This window comes from Centruroides sculpturatus, unplaced genomic scaffold, assembly GCF_000671375.1.
Source record: "Centruroides sculpturatus isolate CEXI.00-Female unplaced genomic scaffold, Cexi_2.0 scaffold25, whole genome shotgun sequence".
Classification (NCBI taxonomy): Eukaryota; Metazoa; Arthropoda; class Arachnida; order Scorpiones; family Buthidae; genus Centruroides; species Centruroides sculpturatus.
In genome coordinates, this window is record NW_019384428.1 from 1,545,020 (window position 1) to 1,568,770 (window position 23,751).

General features: G+C 31.7%; 2 protein-coding genes and 1 non-coding gene across 3 annotated transcripts in view; 1 reads left to right on the plus strand and 2 right to left on the minus strand.

Annotated features, from left to right (window-relative positions):
* LOC111619643 (tetratricopeptide repeat protein 1-like) overlaps window positions 1-15,786 on the minus strand; it is a 41,789-nt gene extending 26,003 nt beyond the window's left edge. The window contains exons 1-2 of the mRNA XM_023361407.1: window positions 15,655-15,786; window positions 2,674-2,971 (exon numbers count right to left, since the gene is read on the minus strand). Of these exons, the coding sequence (XP_023217175.1) occupies window positions 2,674-2,952 (279 nt within the window). The 5' untranslated portion in view covers window positions 2,953-2,971; window positions 15,655-15,786. The remainder of the gene's footprint in view (window positions 1-2,673; window positions 2,972-15,654) is intronic.
* On the minus strand, window positions 9,854-11,686 carry LOC111619663 (DNA topoisomerase 1-like). The gene has a single exon (XM_023361430.1). The coding sequence runs from the start codon at window positions 11,591-11,593 to the stop codon at window positions 9,920-9,922; it is 1,674 nt and encodes a 557-aa protein (XP_023217198.1). The 5' UTR covers window positions 11,594-11,686; the 3' UTR covers window positions 9,854-9,919.
* A 3,707-nt stretch (window positions 15,787-19,493) lies between the features above and the next one.
* On the plus strand, window positions 19,494-19,565 carry Trnac-gca. Its single transcript has one exon. It is a non-coding gene; the product is annotated as a tRNA-Cys (tRNA).
* The last annotated feature ends 4,186 nt before the right edge of the window (window positions 19,566-23,751 follow it).

Sequence of the window (23,751 nt, forward strand, 5' to 3'; positions counted from 1 at the left end):
CAAATACAAGAATACAAAATTTTCAAAATTTTTTTGTATTCTTGTATATTCTAAAATCAAAAAAATTTTTAAAGTTTTTAATCTTATATATGAATTTTTAAATAAATATTAATTATATCATATAAATTATTATGAATTAATTTTAAATATTTTAAAATATGAATTAATTTTTTTTTATAAGATCTGTAGAAAAAAAGGAAAACATTTTTCTGTAAACAATTTTTTCAAAATATTTATAATTTTTAATAAAAATAATCTAAAAACCATAAAATTAGATTAAACAAAACAGTAATACCCCGACTTATGCGAACCTGGAGTTACGCGATTTTCAAATCTCATCGATTCGTCTTTTGTTTGAGTGCCACGCAACCCTTGATTACTCACTCCCCCCACACTATTGTTCAGCTTACATGTTCAGATGTGTCACGCGGAATCCACACATAGCTACAATTTATTTTGTGTTATTTATTTCTGTGTTTGTTATATCTACGGAGACTCGAGAGACTCTACTATGTCATCCAAACGAAGTAGAACTAATTCTTCTGCATCAAACAAGAAAAGAAAAACTTTATCTTTGGAATGTAAAGTTAACATTGGGTATGTTCGTAAAGTCGAACGAGTTAAGCGAGAATGAAGTCATCGTTATTCCTATTTCGTTAGACTTTTCGAACGATTCGTTACTAACGCGTTTAACTCGTTTGACTTTACGAACGTACCCATTATTAAAGACTTCGATACAAAAATGAAAATTTGTGAATTGGCAAAGAAGTTTGATCTACCGGAATTGTCGGTCAGAACAATTATAAAAGGCAAAGAAAAAATTCTCGAAGCTGTGAAAAATGCTCAATCTTTAAATTCAAGCATCATTCGTAAACGTCACAGTATTATCGCTGAGATGGAAACAATGTTAAAATTATGGCGTAATAATCAAGTAAATGTGAAAAATTGTAAAATAATATAGGCCTAATTTGTTATACATATGTATTATCTAAGATTTTATTAAACATTTTTTCTAAATTATTGTTTTCTTTAGTCTCCGGCCCCAATTAAAAATTATTTGTATGTATTTATATGCGAAATTATACCCCGACTTATGCGAATTTGACTTATTCGGTTACCGCTCAGTCCCACCTATCGCGTAAGTTCGGGATATTACTGTATTCAGCTGTAATGTATACAGATTTTAACAAAAAAAAACTTTTAAAATTTGAATCTTAAAATAGCTTTAGAATATTTTAATCCCCTAAAACTTGATATTTCTAGTGACATACAGGTATAGGACAAAATAATAGGAGCACCTGTGAAAGAATGCAAAATATTTATTAGTAGGGAGTTGGGCCACCATTGGCCTGAATTACAGCTTGTATCCGACATGGGATTGAGAAATAAAGGTCATGCAGAAAGTTTTAGGGAATTTGCAGCTATTCCTCCTGCAGAGCAGTCTTGCGTTCAGGTAGTGTGCGTGGAGGAGGAAACTGAGCACAGACTTTGTTCTCTAAAAAACCCCACACAGGCTAAATGATGTTGAGATCAGGAGACTGAGGACACCAGGTGAGGTCATCCAACCATGTTTGAACACAGCGAGCTGCGTGTACAGGGGTGTTGTCATCTTGGAATAGAGGACATTCTCCAGGAAACAGAGTATGAAGAGTATGAAGCATAAGGTTTAAATGATCTGCGAGAATACTGCAATAATGCTCGCCTCTGACCTTCTCCCTCAGGACTATGAGTGGCCTAAGCTATGCCATGATATCGCTCCCCACAGCATCACAGACTCCATGCTTCATGGTAGGAACCAGACAGTCAACATGAAATGCCTCTGTCGGTGTTTGCCAGACGAATACATGTCCAGTGGTCTGAAATAATGTAAATGATGATTCATCAGACCAGATGACTTGTTCCCACTGCTGTTGTGTCCAGTTTCGGTGGTCTCAGCACCACTGTTATCGCATCATAGCATTCTGCGGCAACAATAATGGCTTTGGGATGGCTACTCGGCCATGAATGCTCACAGCATGCAGCTCCTGTTGAATAGTTTTGGTGGATATGGGTTCTGGAGAAGGGTGTTCATCTCAGAGGTTATCTGCTGCAGTGTAGTCTTATGTTTTCAGGTCACTATTCTCTTCAATGCTCATCTATCCCGGTCAGTCAACTTCAACTTTTGCCCACTGTTCTGTTTTGCAGTTCCTTTCCCACTGTTCTTTTCCCAGTTTTGTGTAGGCTGTCATAACCTTTAACACAGTGGACCTTGCAACACCCATAAGGTTGGCTGTTCTAGACATGGATGTTCCAGCAAGGCGAGCTTCAATAATCATGCCTCTGTGTACATCGGATAGGTTGGACATAATGGTGCTTTGCAGGGAACAGAATTTTCTCATGCAACTGTCACACCGCCAAATGCTCGACTGATACCTTTCCTTTCACCCCCACTGGATGGAAGACTGTTGCAACACGTGGTGGGGCTGTATTGGATGGTCGAAGTACAACACATTTCGAAAGGGGTATTCCTATTATTTTGTCCTATACCTGTATTTCTTCACATATAATAAACATCCCAAAAGCCCAATACATTAATATTCAATCCCAAACAATTGTCTTAATTAATTGGCCTTTATAGTCCAATTAATTAAGGTGATTGTTTGGTTAAATATTTCTTCACATTTATAAACTTACCAATTTTTCTGTGTCTGACATATTCTTCATTTTTTCACAAAGATATTCTTCATCAGCATCAATAACATCTTCATATACATCATCATCAGATTCATCATTAAGAACAGTTTCATAATCTTTGTTTTTATCATTAGTATCTGTTACTGTTTCACAATTATTAACCACATCTGCTGATATTTTACTGGAATTACTTTTCTCTTGGAAAGAAGAGGAAATTTCATCTGCACGTTTTGATTTATTTTCATTCTCAATACATTCAGTAGAATCTTTATTATCCATTTTGTTGTAGCAAATAATTCTGCAAAAAAAACATAAATAATTAATATATGTACTGAATAATACTATCCTTATAATTTAGATTAGCTAATCTGATAATTGTAATTATGTATTTTGAAATTTATCATTGAAAAGTATATTATACTGAATTATCAAGATAGATATATAAAATTAAATTCAAAAATGATATTTCAATCCAGAATAAATCTATTACTTCATAAATTTAAAATTAGTAGAAAGGAGAAAGAGAAATTAATATCCACAAATTGAAAAGTACTAACAATTTTAATATTTTATATTGTAAGTAAATTTACTGCTATATTGCTTGCTTTGTTATATCAATTAATTGTTCATTAATTGATATAAAAATACAAATTTTATTATTAAAACAAAATGATTTAACTTTTCAAAACCAAATCAGGAAAGCAATTTTAAAACTACATAAACAGTACTGCTTGATTTTCTAGATTTAGCTTATAAGGAGACCTTATGGTCTTGGAAATTCAGTTCAGGATGAGACTTCGCAGGTTAGTAGTATACCTCAAAGGTGTACACCCAGAAGAATTGTAAAATGCACTAGCCAGAAGATTTTGAGAAAAAGAGCTCTAAAGTTTTAATCACAGCTCATATACTGGTCGATTTTATACCTATGGCAATGCAGTGGAATGGCTGATTCTGTAGCAAACTTGCTTGCAACGCAGGCGATCTAAGTTTGATCCTAGCCTTGGCTAACTTTTTTTTTTATTGTTTTAAAAATTATAACTTTTAAATAAAGTTTGTTTCTAAGCGAGTTTTTTAATGTTTTTTCTAGGTCCGTATTTCGAATGAATGTCTATGGACATAATTGACGTACGGTTTTTCTCCTTAGTGGATACGAAGTTTGTTTATTTAAACTTTACTTTCCTAAAATTTTTCTTTTAACTCATAACAACTGTAATGATTTTATTTCGTGTGGGTGCGAAGATGTCTAATTAAGTTTCCTTTATGTGTAAATTTTTGTTTACACTCATCACAAGTGTAAGGCTTTTCTCCAGTATGGATGCGAAGGTGTGTAATTAAGTGTTCCTTCCGTGTAAATTTTCGTTTACACTCGTCACAAGTGTAAGGTTTTTCTCCAGTATGGATTCGAAGATGTATAATTAAGTCTCCCCTTTGTGTAAATTTTTGTTTACACTGGTCACAACTGTAAGGCTTTTCTCCAGTGTGGGTGCGAAGATGTCTAATTAAGCTTCCCTTTACAGAAAACTTCTGTTCACACTCTTCACAAGTGTAAGNAATATTTTTAGGTCATTAACTTTATTTAAAAGTTGTTATAATTTTTAAAACAATTAAAAAAAAAAGTTAGCCAAGGCTAGGATCAAACTTAGATCGCCTGTGTTGCAAGCGAGTTTGCTACAGAATCAGCCATTTCACTGCTCTGCCATAATGTAAAATCGACTAGTATACAAGCTGCGATTAAAACTTTAAAGCTCTTTTTCTCGAAATCTTCTGACTAGTGTGCTTTACAATCTTCTGGGTAGGCATCCTTGAGGTATACTACTAACCTGCAAAGTCTCATCCTGAACTGAATTTCCAAGACTAAGGTCCCCTTGTTAGAATTATTTGGTTATTTGTGTATTTATTTATCCTCTTGTATTTTTTTTAACAAAACATCAATGTTGATTTTATATTTTCACTTTTTAAATATAGCTTTTACCAAGTATGTATTATATCATATAATCATCAAGGAAAACAGTCAAGTATCTAGAAATATCTCATTTGATATATCAAAATTGATAGCATCAGCTTTGCATTTATAATGCAGATAATAAAACTAAGACTATTTTATTTGCATAATACATTAATACAGTAGAGCGTCGTTTATCCGAATCAATTGGGGACTGGGGTGGTTCGGATAACTTATTTTTCAGATAACGAATCATGTACGAAAAAATATATTAATTTATCCCATGTTGAAATTTCTCTCCGTTGCGTATCCTTTGCATTGAATTTTCGTCGATGTTAAGCCTAACGAAGACTATTGTATCGTTAAAAATTATTTTTTTATTTTGTACAAACAAAATTAATTTATTGAAAAATATAAAAACAATAAAAAATTATACTTCAGATGTTAATTTAGTATCAAAAACGTAAAATATTTGAGTTGCCCGAGAAATAGCCGTAGATTGCAGCGCCACAGCACTAGCGAAAATTTAAATTTGCCGACTAGAATGCTTTCTCTTGTTTTAATGAAGAAGGGCACCTCTATGATTGCTAAGGTGTAAACAAATACCACTGGAGCTGTAAAGGGTTGTTTGAAGTGTGGAATGCTTTCGGATAACAGACGTTTCGGATAACCAGCTTTCGGATAAACGATGCTCTACTGTATTTAATCTGAAATATCAAATTTCAATATTTTATACATATAAAATACTTTAAAAATTTGTAAGAAATAGTAATTGAAATACCAGCATATTGAAATTGAAATCAGTTAATTTTACAAACAAATACTCCATCTTTTATCTTTTTGCTAACTCAATATGCATATTTTACATCATTTTATTGTGCTGTAAAACTAACTCAAGTAGACAGAGCATCTTCTCTGCATGTGATTTGTCATCAAAATCAAATTTTGGAGGAGTGGCATAGTGATAAATGGGCACCATGTGAGCATTGTTGCCAGATCTAGCAATATTTCAAGCATTGGCAGCTTGACAATTTTTCTATCCTATTATAAATTTATTCAAGGAATGTTTGAACTTTTCCTAAAATAGGGCTGGAATCAACCTTGTCAAACTAGATAATTACAATTGTTTAGGATCCAATTCTGAAAGGTACTCATAAATCAATCATAAACTTATTTCTTATATTTGAATTTAAATGGTTACTAAAATAAGTGAATATTCTCTAAACCAGAGCTTTCAAGCTTTCATTTGTTACCAACAGCAATAGAAGATGGATAGAAAAGAGTATCAATAGAATTTATCATCATCTCTACTAATCAATAAACTAAAATATTTAATAATCAGTAACAGCTGATACTGCCAAAAACTTGGTAGTTCAATACATATTAAACTAAACATGAAATATGAAATATTCAATAAAAATTCACAACAATTTAACACGTTCACAGCATTACAAGTCACATGTGACTTGTATGAACATGTCTAGTTAGGGCTACAGACATAATTGCTAGTTTTTCTGTGGGGCAGCGCATATGTTTTGATTACATAATTCTACAAACATTAATAAAATAATAGCAATGTATTAAGTATGGTTGCAATAAAATATATTAATTTAATAGTACGAGGCACAGGTGACTTGTGCCGCCCTGTATTAAAATAGACTACGAGTCACGGGTGACTCGTAACATCCAGCAGCTGCCTAAACGTTTATCTACTGACGCTGTGAACGTGTTAAATACTTTTACTAACTTACAAAAAACAATTTAAAATTATTTTTAAATACATAATTTGCAATAAAAAAAAACAATGAATGACATGATTATGAGAATACATGAAGGTTTGGATTAAATCTTAATTGGTTCTCTCTAATAATATCAGATATGTAAAATCAATCATAATATATTTACATGTAATTCAATCTACATTTTATTGCTAGCATCGTTTATTTGTTAGTAAAAAAAAAATTCCTCAAGAAAAGATAAAAGTTTTTATTGGTATTAATACAAATGTTAACTAAATTTTGTATTGTAATGTTTAATTTAAAATACACACCAACCAACAGCTGTATTAATCATCAGAAATTATCCTACAAATCTTAAATTATAAATGACATGATAAAAACAACTAGAGGTAGATGTTAGGTGCAAAAAAATTAATTTTCTAATTTTAAACTGATTCAAATAGATAACTCTAAGCCAAGCTGAAAGAATATGTTAATGTTTCAACTACTACCCTAATCAAAGAATTAAATTGTTTAATCTAGATCATTTTACATAGAAAAATAAATGCTATTCCAATAGAGGTCTGTTTATTGGGCTGCAATTTCAAAAAATTGTAGACCTATAAATTCCCATTGTTGTCCATCTGTCTTTCCTTAATCTTGAGAATCTGGAGTTAGATAAAAGACAAGATTAGATATGGAAACCATAGGGGCACAAGGCCCCAATTAACTATATACAAACTTCCAATGCAAACCAAAAATCATGTTTCAATTCAAACATTTTCTCCTGAAAGATAGACAGATAATCAGCATGACTATTGTTAAAGGAAAAGTATGCTGTACAGGGGCAAACCACTACTAATTTGAGATGGAGAAATTAAAAATATGATTAAAAATTGCAGCCTGGCATTGTGATGATGTCACAATTAATAATTGCTTGTTGTAAATATAAAACATTTTTTGAGACTTTCTGGCATATTCAGATATAACATTTAAACTCAAACTTAAATGATCTCTCTAATAGAATACAGTAGAGCGTCGATTATACGAATCATTTGGGGACTAGGGTTGTTCGGAAAATCGATATTTTGGATAACCGGTTATGTACGAAAAAATATATTAATTAACCTATCCCATGTTGAAATTTTTCTCCGTCGCGTGTCACTTTGCATTGAATTTTCGTCGATGTTAAGCCTAACGTAAACTTTTTAAAATAATAATCGTGACTATTGTATCATTAAAAATTATTTCTTTATTTTGTACAAACAAAATAAATATATTGAAAAATATAAAAACAATAAACAAATTATACTTCAGAAGTTAATTTAGTATCAAAAACATAAAATATTTGAGTAGCCCAAGACATAGCCAAAGATTGCNAATAATAATTATATTAAATTATTGCTGAAAAACATTTATAAACATAGAAAGTTAAACTGTCATACATTTTTGAGCTCCATTAAAAAGTGCTCTATCCTTAGGAGTGTCTCCAACTTCAATGATTTTAGCTCCAGCAAGAAGTTGCATGATGAGCCCAGATGTAACAATGGGAGAAATGCCTAGTTCCATCAATGTTCCACGATTTGAAGCTAAAATAACTCTCATCCAATAAAATGGATCAGCTGAATCAGATGACATAATACCAAATAAAGGTATCTGAAATTAAAATTTTGTAACATGAAAGCAAATACAACACACACATATTTTTTTATTTATTTGAAAATTTAATGTAGTGTTTTCCTTAAATAAGTTGTTCTGTATAGCCATAGATAATTTAAAAAATATAAATAATCTAATTTAGAATCAAGTAATAAAAGGTACATAAAATCAAATATTTTAAGAAAATCTTGAAGTAAAAAATACAGATAATAAACTGGTTAGCTTTTATAACATATTGTTAAATTGTTTGGTTGTATATACAGTAGAGCGTTGTTTAGAGAGTTTATCCAAATCAATTGGGGACTGAGATTGTTCAGATAACTTATTTTTCGGATAACTGATTATGTACGAAAAAATATATTAACCTATCCCGTGTTGAAAATTTTCTCTGTTGCGTGTCGCTTTGCGTTGAACTTTCCTTGATGTTCAGCCTAATGTAAACTTTTTAAAATAATAATCGTGGCTATTGTATCATTAAAAATTGTTTCTTTATTTTTTACAAACAAAATAAATATATTGAAAAATATAAAAACAATAAAAAATTATACTTCAGAAGTTAATTTAGTATCAAAAACGTAAAATATTTGAGTAGTTCAAGACATAGCCAAAGATTGCAGCGCCATAGCACTGGTGAAAATTTAAATTTGCCGACTGGAATTCTTTCGGATAATTGACTTTCGGATAATCGACGCTCTACTGTAGTATTTATTTTGTGTGTGTAACATGGGTCAAAACAGGCTAATTATGCTAAAACATTTTCTTTTAGAAATAATTAATTACATAAAATTTCTGAATGTATAATTAAAAATAATGTACAAAAAATGAGTAACTTACAAAAAGAAGACACATTTTAAAAAAATTGGTTTTATAAAATATATCTAATAAATATAAAATATAATTTCAATTTTTCTATTCAAACACAATTCTGAAAAGAAAGTCTTGAATTGGTTACATATAAGGAGTATGGACCTTAAGTAGCAACACAATTTTGCCAACAAGCATACATTTCAAAGCACCTCTGAAAGCCATCTTTCTCTGAGGCATAAGATAGCCACTATGACCTGAATGATAAAACATCAATTTTCATCTCAAGAAAATGTTATCCAAATAGTTGACACCTTTGTCAGCCATATCAATAAAGTTACCCATTAATGTCATCTCTGTTTCTAGTTGCTCATCTGTCAATTTTTTTCAACAGTTGTTTGGGTGTGTTTGTGTGGTGTTTCACAATGTGCTTCGCGTTGAATTTTCGTCGATGTTAAGCCTAACGAAGACTNTTAGCTCTATTGGATATTGGAGACGTGTACGATCGTGCATGCAAAAAAATAAAAAAATAAAAGGTCGACAGGTCGCGCGCTACAGGTCAGCTTAAACAGACTAACATGGCAGAATTGCAGATGAGTTTCAGTGAGTGCGAGTTCTTTCGCTGTTAAAATAGTGTAAATTTGTAAAAATATTTGCAAGAACTTTGTTTCATCGTAATTTTACAATTTCTAAGAAATTCCTGGACAAAATTAATAGTTCACCCGGACAGTGAGTCAATTCCCGGACTGTCCGGGTGAAAACCGGACGGGTGGCAACACTACGTGTATGTGTGCCTTGTAACACGATATGCGCACATTGAGATTGTAATGGCCAAACGTAAAACTTGGAGTGTTTTTACAATGTTTTAATGTACATTCTGACATTCTCGGATGATAATTAACATAATCACAATATTTTAAAACGATATTATTCTTCTGGAAGAACCTGTTTTAAATCCAATAAATGTGACGCCTCGTAATAATGTTTATATTTTATTCTTAACATGCTGATTGCATCTACTGACTAGCTGTTACAACTGTAATAAAGGAATATAAAAGAGATATAACGTTCGTTTATTTATAAATTTTAAAAAAATGTAAGAATGAATTTTTTTTTTTTATTTTCAAAATACAAAATTTGCGTCGGCAGTTTGTATCGCCCACTCAAATCTGCTTCTTTCCGTTTTATTAAACACTTTCTCTATGGGCACGTCCCACTTCTTGCACCAAGCCACCGAAATTCTAGGATCTAAGTAGTTTAATTTGGAAGTACTTATAGCAATACTTTTGCTCTCCGTTTTATTAATGGCGGATAACTCTAATTTTTGCAATTGCTCTTTAGTCTTGTGTAAACTGTTTTGTTTTCTGAAATATGTCATTCTAGCCTTATCCGTTCCGCATCTTTCGAATTCTTTTTTCGCCAGGATCGCTTCCTTTTCGCAAATTTCGACTAATTTCCTTTTCTTCTGTATTTTATCTTGTAGATTCTTCATTTGTTTTGTATAATTTTTCGGCACACTTCGTCGATGGTTACACAGAGCGGCAACTTTTCTCGCGGCTCTATTGTACGCCAGCATTTTCTGTTCAAGATTAGTGTTCCCGGTCGTTAATATATTTAACTCGTTCTGGAAACATTTTGACGCGTTATATGTTCGAAATACCTTTGCCGTGAGACCCTCCATCATCTGATTTAAAAGTCCATTCAGTAATGTAGCGTTCAGTTGGTCGAAAAGTTTATCCCCAGGTCTCTTATTTGAAATGAAATCGATTAAATTCTGATACACCTCTCTCTCCACCGAAATGTTATTCATGTATCTAATATTATCCTTCCCACGAAAATCTAGGAATACTTTGTAATTATTTCCCTCTCTTCTCAGCTTGACGTGTTTAGCTTTAAGAGAACAGCAACCTACGGTGTCTAATGTGTCCTCCTTTTTCTCGTTTCCCGCTCTTAGCGCTAATCTGTCAATGAAGTACAGAGCCACTGCCTCTTGTCGCTCTCTGATGTAACCCGATTGCCACATATTTTTGTAAGTCTCGCGAATATTTTCGATACATCCGTTCAATTTTCGTGCAGTTTCGTATTTTTCGAGGTCGCTGCGCATCTTGAATTTCGAACAGGAATCCGGAAAAATGTATTTGGTTTTGTTAAAAAGGCTTTCAGTCCAAGACGACAGCCATATGGCTGTGTCGTCGTGTTTCACTTCCTTCCATTGGTGACCGGCGGGAGGATTAGGTACATTGTCAAGTTCTCCTATATTTATAGTCACGTCTTCAGCTCGAACCCTTTTCTTTATTCGTCCCATTTTTGGATGATTTCCCCTTCCTATAAATAATCCTCCCGGCTCTACTTTAAAATTTCCTATTTTTTGTCTCTTTCCGTCTATAATACAATAGCCATATTTTTCTAAAAGCTCGTTTCTTTGTCTTATTTTTTCTTCTCTAGAAAGTCTCTTTTTTTCATCCCATTGATTCCGGTAGAATTCAGAGATGTTTCGGAAATCACACAGTTCGAAATTAGTCACTACTTCTCTCTCTCTACTTGTCATTATTTGTCTCCAATCATTGAAGAAGTTCTTAACGAAACGTTTCTTCCGGGAATATCTATGATTAAACAATTTGGCGTAGTAACTGGCTGCTTCTTCTGCAGATTTGCTCAGTTTCAAAGTCTGGCCATTGTAGAGAAAGTGGATCGAATTTGGAAGTCTGGAATACGAAGGTTCTAAACAAGGACCATTGTGTTGTAACCTCTTCCACTTCTTATTTTTGTTTGACTTCTCTTTTCTTGTTTTCGTCATACGTCGAACCAATTCCTACAATGCAGACTTACGATTGTCACATTTAACTATCTCATTGTTGTTTCGTTATATACACAATTGAATTTTAAGTAATGGTGCTTTGTTTATCACGTAATTAATTAATTTAGTGTTTAAATTATAAAAATTTTGCAATATGACNATCAATAAAGTTACCCATTAATGTCATCTCTGTTTCTAGTTGCTCATCTGTCAATTTTTTTCAACAGTTGTTTGGGTGTGTTTGTGTGGTGTTTCACAATGTTGTCAGTCAACAAACTCCTGGAGAACCATTACATAGGTTTTTGTTGACATTTTCCCTACCCTTCACTTATGCCACTTGTACACTTGTTTTTTCATTGCTAACTCACTATAAGCCTTATTCAACATATTTAATGTTTCTGCTGGTGTCTTATTCAATAAAACACAAAATTTGATGCAGTTAGTGCACTATTCCTGAAGCAACATTCTGCTGCTAAACTATCCTTATAACAAGAAATAATGAACCCTGCTACAGATGTTCTACCATCTGTCAACCAGCACGTGCACAGTGTGACAATACCTCCCAAAGAGTGCTGCAATATTCTACAATTTCTACTTTTATATATTCAGTTGGTGTGCTGCATTGTCCTCAGCATTTCCAGGAAGTTTTTGACCAACTCGTATTGATTTGTACTTAAATAATCTTAATTTTGAATACCTAGATTCTTCAAAGTGTTTTTAAGATAATCTAATTTAACATAAGAATAGACACATTGCGGCTGACATTTTCATTGCAAAAATGTGTATGCCGGACATTCAGCACCGCCTTCCTGTAAGCCTACAAGTTTGACAATGGTGTTTGGAACATCAGTGGAATCATGCTCAATGTTCCAAACACTATTATCAAACTTCTAGGTTTACAGGAAGGCGGTGGCGGAACATCCGACGTACATGTTTTCATGATGAAAATGTCAGCCGCAACCTCTCTAATTTAGTGAATTTAGATGAAAACATGAAGAAAAGATAAAGAATAATACATTTTTAACTGACTAATAAAGAATTTCAAATGTAGAGTTATATTTGTCAAGGCTGATTAATGAAAATTAAACTTACAGGGAAAACAGCAAAAACTGTAGCATTGAACAATGCTTAAAATGCTTAAAAGGTTTTCCTTTTGTCCAAGAAAAATTAATACTAATATATAATATATATAACTAAAAGTATAATGTGCTATACAGATTAACAAATTAAAACACATTATAAAGACTACACTGAGAGATATAGAAATATTTTAATTTCTCACGATTTGGGCTGCGAATCAGTCATTATATATTAAATTAAAATTAACAATACAGTAATACCCAAACTTACACGATAGGTGGGACCAAGCAATGACTGCATAAGTCGAATTCGCATAAGTCGGGGTATAATTTCGCAATTTGTGTAAAATCCATGTCGGATGTATGTAAGCTAATAAATGTTCTCGTTAATCTTATCTCGTCTTTTGATTCGTTCACGGTTATAAGAAATCACCACATAGAGTCTCTCGAGTCTCTGTAGATATAACAAACACAGAAATAAATAACACAAAATAAATTGTAGCTATGTGTCGATTCCGTGTGACACGTTCGAACATGTAAGCTGAACAATAGTGTGGGGGGGAGTGAGTAATCAAGAGTTGCATGCCGCTCAAACAAAAGACGAATCGACGAGATTTGAAAATCAGGTAACTCTGGGTTCGCATAAGTCGGGGTAACGTAAGTCGAGGTATTACTGTACAATTTAGATGTATTTTCAACATAATACATACTTGGTACAAGTACAACAATGAATGAAACTAACACCAACTTAGAATTTAGATCAAATTTATAAGAAAATGGTAAAATGAATATTGAATCAAACTACAATCTTTTGTGATATACAGGAGAAAAACAGGGAATTTTCTATGAAAATGCAGGACTTTCATATGAAACAATTTATTTCTTAAACATATATTTACATTGAGAACATGTTTCAGAAAGAAGCTTCTTTTAACACTCACAGACAGTTGTATACATCTCAACAGGATTCTTTCAAATTTAACTTAATTATTGATTCACTATTTATTAATTTTACAGAACACCTAATTCAGTTTTTCATCCAAAACATGTTCATAACAGAGCAAAAGTATTCCAGCTACAAAAGCAATAGTAGCTGGAATACTCAGGCAAAACGGCAATAATTTGACTAAGTTTACTACAATTGGTTGGCAATGGTTTATTACAATTCAAAATAACATTGAAAAATCAATTTTATAGTCTGTCATAATGAGATAATTTGTTGCATAATTCATTGCATTCTACTTTGCATTTAAAATGAGTGTTCTCGACCTAGCAGTAAATTACAGTTTATGTAATGTGTATTTTGAGTCTTGTGATCCTTATTTTTGGCAATTTACAGATCGGCTTCAAGTATGTAAATTGGCCAAAAACTTGTTCTGTGAATAAAGTTATTGCTGGAAAAGTACAGAATGTGTCTTTGATTTTATTGTCAAATCACAGGTTATTTATCAATAAAGAATCTGTTTTCTGAGTTGGCTACTTTTGGGCTGCTTTTTTAAAAAAATTTTGTCTAGAAATGTTAAAAGCATCTGGCAATGCTGAAGACTTCTTGAAAGTACGTCCGATTCTGTAAAGTAGCAGCAGCATTACTCCTTATGTGATCAGTGATTGATTAAGCTAACTTTGATTAATATAAAGCTAATATCAGCAATATTTACCAGATACAATCTCTTATTTTTGTAACTATGAAAAAGGGGTTTGTAGGTAAATAAACAAATTTGTTGTCCTTCCAATCCAAAGTTCACCAGAGGCCAAAAACCACTCAGAAGACAATTTTAATTCACAGATCTTTATTTATTTGCATTTCAGATTAGAGTTTGTACCAATCCCTCCTCAGTATAGGTGCACTCTGTAACCTTACATCAATTACAGTTACAATCCTCGACATCTGGAGAACGTGGGATTGGAAGGACATAACAAATTTGTTTATTTGCCTACAAACCCCTTTTTGGTGGTTACAAAAACAATAAAAAGCTAACTTCACTTGTTGCTCTATCACACATCCATGGTCCACACTACACTTACATTTATTTTATTTTCAATAAATATGTTTTTATAAATTTCTTTAATAGTATCATTTAAAAATATTTTGCAGGATTTTCATATCTTTACATATTGTGAGATTTCATTTGAAAATATACAACAGACCCACACAATGCGAGATAGTCGGCAACCCTAAAGATAGGGTATTTCTTCTTAATCAAAGCAAATATAAAAATGTTGAAGCAGAACATCTCCCCAAGTTGTTTATTCTGTACAAATAGGGATGGCCACAATCTTTACAGACAGTTATTGAAGTCTAGTAGAAATAAAATATTGCTATTTATTAGAAATAGTAAATTTCCATCAAAACAAATCAGTTAAAGGATTGGAGTGGACCAGACTGATGAAATATGCAACACAATGCACGGGCAACCTTCAAGAGAGTGCCACCTAGGAGGAATTTCTATGGGATATCAGCACAAATTTACACATCAGGCACATAAAAGAAACCTGAAGCATAACAAGCCAGTCAGTCAGGTACAAATCCATAACCAATTAGTAGTGTTTGGGAGGTTATCCACTTCAGCACTAGTGAGCAAATCAGTTAAATAAATCCAGATTAAGATTCCACACATAATGAAAATATCTAAACTTGAATTATACTTGAAAAATTATTACAATAAATTATTATGTCATTTAAAAGATTTTGATTAATTTTATATATTAATTAGTTCCACCATTAATTTTTACCATTAATTGCAATCAATGTCACTGTTAATATTTTTGATAAATAAATTAGCATTATTTGACATTTATAAGCACTTACACTGAGCATTATAATATACTAATTCATTATATTTCTACGTCATCAGGGAATATTATGGTCATTCTATTAACTTAATTGTATTGTTAATCATATATGCAACCTATTTAACTTTGTGCAAAGTTTTATAGTTTACAAGTAATTATAAAATTATAATAATTAAAGGTTAATAATACCTTCTGCCTACAAAAATAAAATCTATGAGAAATTCGCATTCATTTTCGCATCTGATCGACAAATACTTTCAATCAGTGTTGCCAAATCCCAAAAGTCATTTGATCGTGGATTTTTCTTCAAATTAGTGTTGCCAAGTCCCCCAAAGATTCTGGAGTTTTCTTCAAAAGACGTCAGAACTCATTTAAAAATTCTAGATTTTTTAAAATGTTTTTAAGATAATCTGATTTAAATTAATATAAACAATTTGGTAATATAGTAGAACTCGGTTAAGAAGTTCCCGCATTAGCAGTTTTCCTCAATTCGAGTCCTAAATTTTTTTCCTTAATTAAGAGATATGTAAAATTTTCCCATATAAAACGTTCTCTTTTAAAAAAATTTCCTACTTAAGTAAACTGAAATCCATGTCCACACCGAAAAATGGGCTGAAGAAGATTTTAACTATAACCTATTGGAAATTTTATACAATTGTGTATGGAAATAGAATGTACAAAATTTCATATCATTACGTGAAGGATTTCGTAATATTTTCAGCCTGAAGTTTTACAATTTGCTTATATGATTATTTGGCAACTAGCAAACAGCGAGTTCTAACGAGTACTGTTGATACGTAAAGATACTGTTCCGAGAAATTTAGTACGATACAGTAGAGTCAATTTTCCAAAATAATCGGAGCAGTGCACTTTCGGATAACCGATCACACTTGGTAGGAAAATAATAAAAAGACAAATACTTTAAATAAAGTTATAAATTTTAATTCTGGTACAAAAGTAAGAAAAATTGGTACACAAATTTAATTCATGTGAATGATTAGAAATAACGAAAAAACTGTCTTTGTTAAAAACGAGCCATTAGTATTTCGATTTCAATCTTCAACATAGTAATGAATATTTGCGTCTAAAATACTTTAAAATGCTTAAATGATTTTGTATCACCAGAAATTAAAAAAAAAACCCTAAAAAATACTCTAAAGTTTTTTAACCCTAAAATTTGTCACTCAACCCTAAATCTAGAGTCAAAAACCTTAACTAAGCTATGATGCTTTTAATAACTAAATATTGCTGGTAAACGTATTGTGTTAGCGAATAAAATTTTTATTTATTAATATTTGTATATTTGACTTAATAATAATACTGTACATTAATAAATTTATTCCGGTTACTTAAAATAGCAATGTTTTTTATTTACCTTGTGGACACTAACAGATCTTTTAATCATATACATAATAAGCTCCGCCAGGCCACAATGGAAGCTGCCGGGTGGTTACGTTTCGGGTCTGACTAACTGGGAGAGATCCCTCATGAAAATTCCTGGGGATTCGATCCCGAGTCACCCAGAGTGGTATACTGACATCCTAACGGTCCCAGTAATCTCGCCGTCTTTTAAATAACACTATTGTTTATACTTTTTTAAGCACCATCAATTTTGAATGTAAAAAAATTTTCACTTTTGAATTTGCATTTCTTTATTGAACCCAAAGTTTATTTAGAAAAAAACTCAATGTACTTTAAAACAAAAACATATATATTCCAAATTTCTAATAAGCCACACAAAATTAAATTTTCAAGAGAAATCTTGGNCGCGCAATATTTTATTATAACCGCATTACGTATCTTATTACAAATTTCTATACTACACGTGAAAAAAAAAATAAGATCGCAATTGTATATTCGAATATTAGTGGCGGAGTGGAACCACTGTATTGTCAGCATCCAAATTCGCGCATGCGTTTTACAGAGCACCAACCTCACCCGGTTTAGCCGGTGGAAGTCTACGACCTCGGGTTAATGCTACACATATAACGCTTCCAATTCTATCCGGGACCGGTTCTGGGCCGTTAGCCGTCCGCCCGCTGGATATTTGGCCAATTACGTAAATAACGAGTAGATTTATAACTTAACCCGACGATAATAATTTACTGGTATGTTTTTACGATAGTTCTGTATAGTTCACGGGAGTTTAAAAAATCCATTAAAATATTTGATATATTTATTCCGCTCACCGATTTTATATTACTCACGGATTTCGATGTTAAACCGGTGATATTACGATTTCGTACGTCCCATCTTTAAGGGGATGTAGAAAAAAAACGTGTACAATTCTTGTATAATGTTAAAAAATTAACCGTTACTTCGACAGCCTCATTTACAACTAAATTTAGTAAATGCTCCAGGTACAGAAAAAGCTCTAGAATTTATTTTCCTTACATTTACGATTTATGTATCCGTTTGTCATAAAAATTTGTCTTCCTACTTTTTTCCCGAGACTACAAATATTCGAGTACGATGTAACCGGTTTCGACTTATTTCTACTTAAGAAGTAGTTAAATAATTAAGCGATTAGGAAATTGGAGACGTAAACAAAACCATGACGAAAGAGCCGGAATATTACTTAAACAAAAGCTTAACCAAACCAATCTATAGCGTAAAGCGGGGAGTGATTTCGAAATACTGTATTAGATGTAATAAAGACAGAAATTTTTCCTGAAACGAATTAGTTAGAAAACAAATGACTATTAAATTTAACATACATATTAGGTTTTTACAGCTATGGTGAGAAACGTTTGAAATCTACAACAGCCCTGTCGCGTCCTTTGATATATACAGTACTAGTGATGCGACAAAAGAGGTATTTGACATTGACCGGTATCGGCACCCTGGGGATTTGGCAGTTCGCGTGTATGCACGCTCCGCAACCGTCTTTGATTCCATCCGTTAGGCACTCGTAGGGAGCTATTTGACTAAGCGCATTGTTTTAAGATTTAAAAAGTAAAGAATATTTTATATTTTTATGTACGTTTCTTTACAAAGCTATATTTAATTATAATTTTCTTTAAAAGTATATTCGTATAATTGAAGAATATTTTGTATGTACCGGTACATCCACCACATATTTTATTTCACCGAGTAAGTTTTTATTATTTTATTTTTAATTGTAGCCCTTATATCGTGGCTAGCGATTCGGAATGTAATTGTGATATTAAAAATGCATTTAGAGAAGTCTACGGTTTTTACTGGCTTATCGAATAAACGATACGAATGGACCNTCTCTCTATTAACTGGACTCTTCTTTCTCTTTGTTCATCTGTCTCGTTCCTTCTTTATTTATTTCCCGTTGTCTCTATACGTTGTGCTGCTTCTAAATTCATTTTCTGTCAGTATTAATTGTTTATTAGTATTAATAAAGTTTGGAATATTTATTTGTCGAAACCGTGTCTTCTTCTTCTTAAAATAGAATGTTTATAGTCGCATGTGGGGCTGTGTGTGGCACTGTGGGAGTGAGATGTTTCACGTTGCGAGGCATGAGGGGAGGCCGTGAAGTCGGAAGGGAAGGAAAGGAGAGTGGGAAGACGTATATATTTCTGCTTGTATATATTTTTTATTGCCCTTTTCATTCAAATTCCGTGTAAACGCGCATTTACGGAGAGAATATTCAACCTATATGTACAGTACTGTACATAATTACAAGCAGAAAAATATACTTTCGAGGAAATATCAGATCAAGATATTACGAATAAACTAAAAAGATATTGCACAAATCGATCAGTTTACTGGAGAATAAAATCATTTACTACTTTTTGTATTTTCAATAAAATAAGATACAAGCAGAAATATATACAAATACCATTTTCTGTTCTTTTTGCAAGTATTTTTCCATCTTATCACAATTAACATTCTTCGTGACTTTTCGTAAATATGAAAGTTCAAAGTAGAAAACTTACACAAACGATGCTAATTTAATATTTCAAAAATTCGTTACGTATTCCGTAAAATGAATAAAATTAGCTTGTTCAATTTTGAATTTGAATGAAAAGAGTAGTAAAAAATTTTATCGAACAATTGGGGGTATAGCTCAGTGGTAGAGCATTCGACTGCAGATCGAGAGGTCCATGGTTCAAATCCGTGTGCCCCCTTCCCTGTTAAATTTTAAAAAGATTTTTATTTTTTAATGTACAGTATTTATACGCTATAACACCATATATGTATATATAAAATAATTATGTGGTTCTAGTAAGGCCTTTTTTATAAGGTAATGTCACCTAAGAGTACGAGTTTTCTCGAAGTTGAAAATATTGAAATGATTAGTGCTATACAAAACTTATGGGAGAACGTTTAAGTTTCTGTAAATTGTGTATACATAAAAAGAGCCTTGTGATTTTAATGGCTAAGAGAAATTTTCTACCTTTCTGAAATATTTTACCTTTTGAAATAATGAGTTCTCAGATCTTTAAAGTGGAAGTAATAGTTTTTGTTTGATGATAGAAAGTCGAGTTACTTTGTTAGTTAAGTTGTGAATGAATTTACAAGAGCATGCGTGAACGGTGCTCTAACTAATTGTTTTTCTGAATTAAGACAGATGCATTCAAGAGAACACTGTGCTCTCAGCGGTCCTGATAAATTATACTCTTTGATATCATTCAAAAAAATTTTAAATCTATGTTTATTTTATTTCTTCAGCTATAAAAATAAGATTTTAAAAGAAAAAGAGACAGAAAATTATTTTTTATCAACGAATATTTCGAAGAAGCTCAAAAAACTTGATAATAACTTGTACTTGATTGTCCCAAAATATCTAGTAACTTAATTGGAAAAGTTAGGGAAACTAGATTGCTGTAATGCACGTATTTTTTTTAAACGTAAAAGAAACAAATATAGTTTATCTGAATACTGCTTTTTTATTATCACACCAATTTTATTATCATAAAAACCAATGGACAAGTACAGTTATAACTTAGGAACCATTTTTGAAGGGTGCGTACTTTTAGATCTCGTACTCTTACTCTTATCTATCCTATATCTAAGAGTACGCACTTAGCAGAGGTTTCTTCATCCCTCAGCCTTTACAAAACATCTTTTTCTGACTTCATTATGTACATTATTTCATTAAAAACATTTCAAAGAATCGATAGAATCAAATCCAAAATTTTTATTCATTGTAGAGTATTAATTAATAAGGCAAAATCACAAAAGTGAGTACTTTTATGGAGCCTTACTCTACTCATCTTGCATTTGGCTAGGCCCACAATGGGGTGACCAATTGGTGAAAGACAGAGTCAGCATATCCGAGACAGACAAAATTTCTCTCCCGGATCAATCTCGGGTCCTCTAATGAATTACGCTGACAGCCTGCCCACCTCGACTATTCCGCCAGCTTTGACAACCACTAGTAATATTGATTCGTTGGCACATGGTATGCGAATTTGAATTGACGCTATGGGATCTTTTATCGTAATAGAAATTTGAAAGGGAATCACGAAGTATGAAACTTAGAAAGAGTTCATAAACGTCTTTCTTATCGAAACGGGGAAAAAAAGGTTTAAAAATACAGCATTTAAAAGGAAAAATAATTCTTTAAAATGGAAGAATCTTGAATACTTATATCCATGTGCATTAAAAAAACCAAAAAAAAAAAAAATCCACAAAAAATGTGACATTGCCGTATACTGTATATGGCTGTCTTCTACAGGTGGCATTGTGATTTCGATATCCGCTCTTCCCTTCTGTACCGCATGTGTGTATCTGCCTTTACACTGTGATGGCATGCAATACTGTAAATCAAGTGATCCCACCTAATTGTTATGGTAATGTCTCCCACTCTTTCTATAGAACATGGATAAGTTCTGGGATATACTCTGGTGGCGAATTTCGTTCAACAGTGCGTAATTCTAGTGTCCCATTAATGTTTTTTAGGATTCAAGTGTTGAGAGCAAACAATTCACGCTACTCAATTCATTTTCATCAAATGAATTAAGTAACGTGGTCAATCCATTCGATGAAAAGCCTCAAGTACTAGCGTACCCAATGCATCTATTCTGTACGTAAGGGCATTGTCGTTTATGAAAACGAATTCTTTGTCCATATCGTGGAAAATCGAACTTGGCATAGTAACGTTTTTACTATAGTATCCATCGGTTACAAGCACTTATAGCTCAATATATGGATTGACGGCTGGTGGCAGTCTACCGCTCTGGGGACCGGGAAGCGAAAAACTCCAGGAATTTTTCGGGGGTGATCCATTCAGATATATCGAGCTCCGTCTCTTATCACCCGATCACCGTTGTGGGCCTGACCAAATCAACTTGTGGACTTGCAAAAACGTCCCCTTGATGCGCTCGCAACAAAGAAAGAGTAAAAACAGATAAAAATCCATTACTAGATTTATAATTTGTTTGTTTAAAAGTAAAAATCTCGGGCGCTTTTCTCGTTATTTATTGCATCATTTCAGTCCTAATAGCAACTTTTGTAATACGATTTTTCTCTTCAAAGTTTTTTCTACGTATTAATAAGTGTTTCCTTTCTCTGTTGATTCTTTCTGTTTTCCTTTTGACTTTTTTAAATCCTTAAATGACATTTCGAATAATGATACTTTAATTATTTAATTCTGCTTTAGCATATTAATATTTCTATAATTTTTTTTTAACTAAACGATATTAAAGTATTTGTTTCAATCACCTTATATTTAAAACCATATAATAGTAATAATATAAGTAACATGACTAGCGATTCGATCAAATAATAAAATAAAATAATCCAGAATAAGGCAGTAATTTGTAATTTTCGAGCACTGTCCACGGAATTAAACTAAAGAAACAAAAATCAAAGAAAAATTATTCAAGTAACAATTTTGAATCCTGATAATTACAATCCTGACATTTGTCATTTTCTTTTCTTCTTTTTTTTTTTTAATACTTTCTTATTAATGTACAAAAGAATAAGTTTTCAAAAGAAAAATCAATATCGATATTTAGATCGATATCGATTGCTTACCTATAACCGAATATAGAATATTTATATCGTAACAAAGAAGATTGTTTTAATATCAAAAACTTTTTAAAATAATTCAATATCAGTTTCAGAAGGCACCATATTGTTTCGTTCTCATCCTATCGCATTCGCTGAGCAAAGCATTCAATATGAATATGTCACATTCAGGTACGTTTTTCTTCTATAAGTTATTTTAAATGGATTTTATCATCATTCTAAAAGTACCCTTTACTGGCTTACTAATTATTTTCTATACATATACATATATACTATACATAAACTATTTCATGTTTCATTACAATGAGCATAAAACAACTATCCTGTAATATATTCGATAACACAAATGCCAAATCTTTATTAGTCAAATTAATCCAAAATAAATAAATTAATGATCCAATTAACTTTATTCTGCGTGATATTAATTATTTATTAGCGTGTAGATACGTATGTTTGTGATATTTACATATTCACGCACATAGCCAAGTGCATGAGCGCATGCAAGCGTGTGTTTGAGTAAAATTTTATATTTCGTACTTAGTTTAAGTATTTATAAAAAAAACAATCAATTATATATAAAAGTTTAATAATTTACAAAAAAAAAATGCTACAATCGAAATGTTTATAGAATTTTATGGACAATTTTTAGATTATTTAGAAATATAAAACAAAGAAATTCTTTATAATTCCAAGAATAAACTAAATTTTTTTTTCATATTTTTATAACGTAATTTCTAGAAAAGAACATTTTAAAAATATTTTATATTCTTTTAAACTTTAAGAAAGGTTTATTTTTCTATCGTGACACATAAAACAAAAGAAATGAAATGACATCATATAAAACTAAACATTATATCAAGAAAGTAAAGAGGGGAAAAAAAAATTTTAAAATACAAAATCATTTTATTTATTTAAAAAAAAAACAAAGTCAAAATTGTCCAGCAAAAAATCAATAAGCACATTTCATTCCTTTAAAAATTTTACCTTTAACCTAATTTAAAACATAAATATTAATTAATAAAATAACATTAAAATGGTGATGTTAATTTTATAAAATAAACGATTAAAAATTGATATTGTAACCGTTTAAAAATGAAAATAAAATACACAATAGTATGATTTTTAGATAACAGATGGAGTGAGCAATTTCCATCCTTTGATTATCCTCCTCCATGTATCCTCAGCTTCATCTCGTTGTTATAGGTCTGCGACATGTTTCTTCTCTCTTAAATCTATTTTAGTTGTCTCATCAAGAAACAGGTCTCAGACTAAATTGAATCGCTTTCTACGATTTAATTTGGATTGTTGTAGTAAGATTGACATCAATACCAAGAAGAT

Bases quoted from the DNA above. Each gene is read 5' to 3' on its own strand.
- LOC111619663 (XM_023361430.1), bottom strand. From the start codon at position 11,593: ATGACGAAAACAAGAAAAGAGAAGTCAAACAAAAATAAGAAGTGGAAG.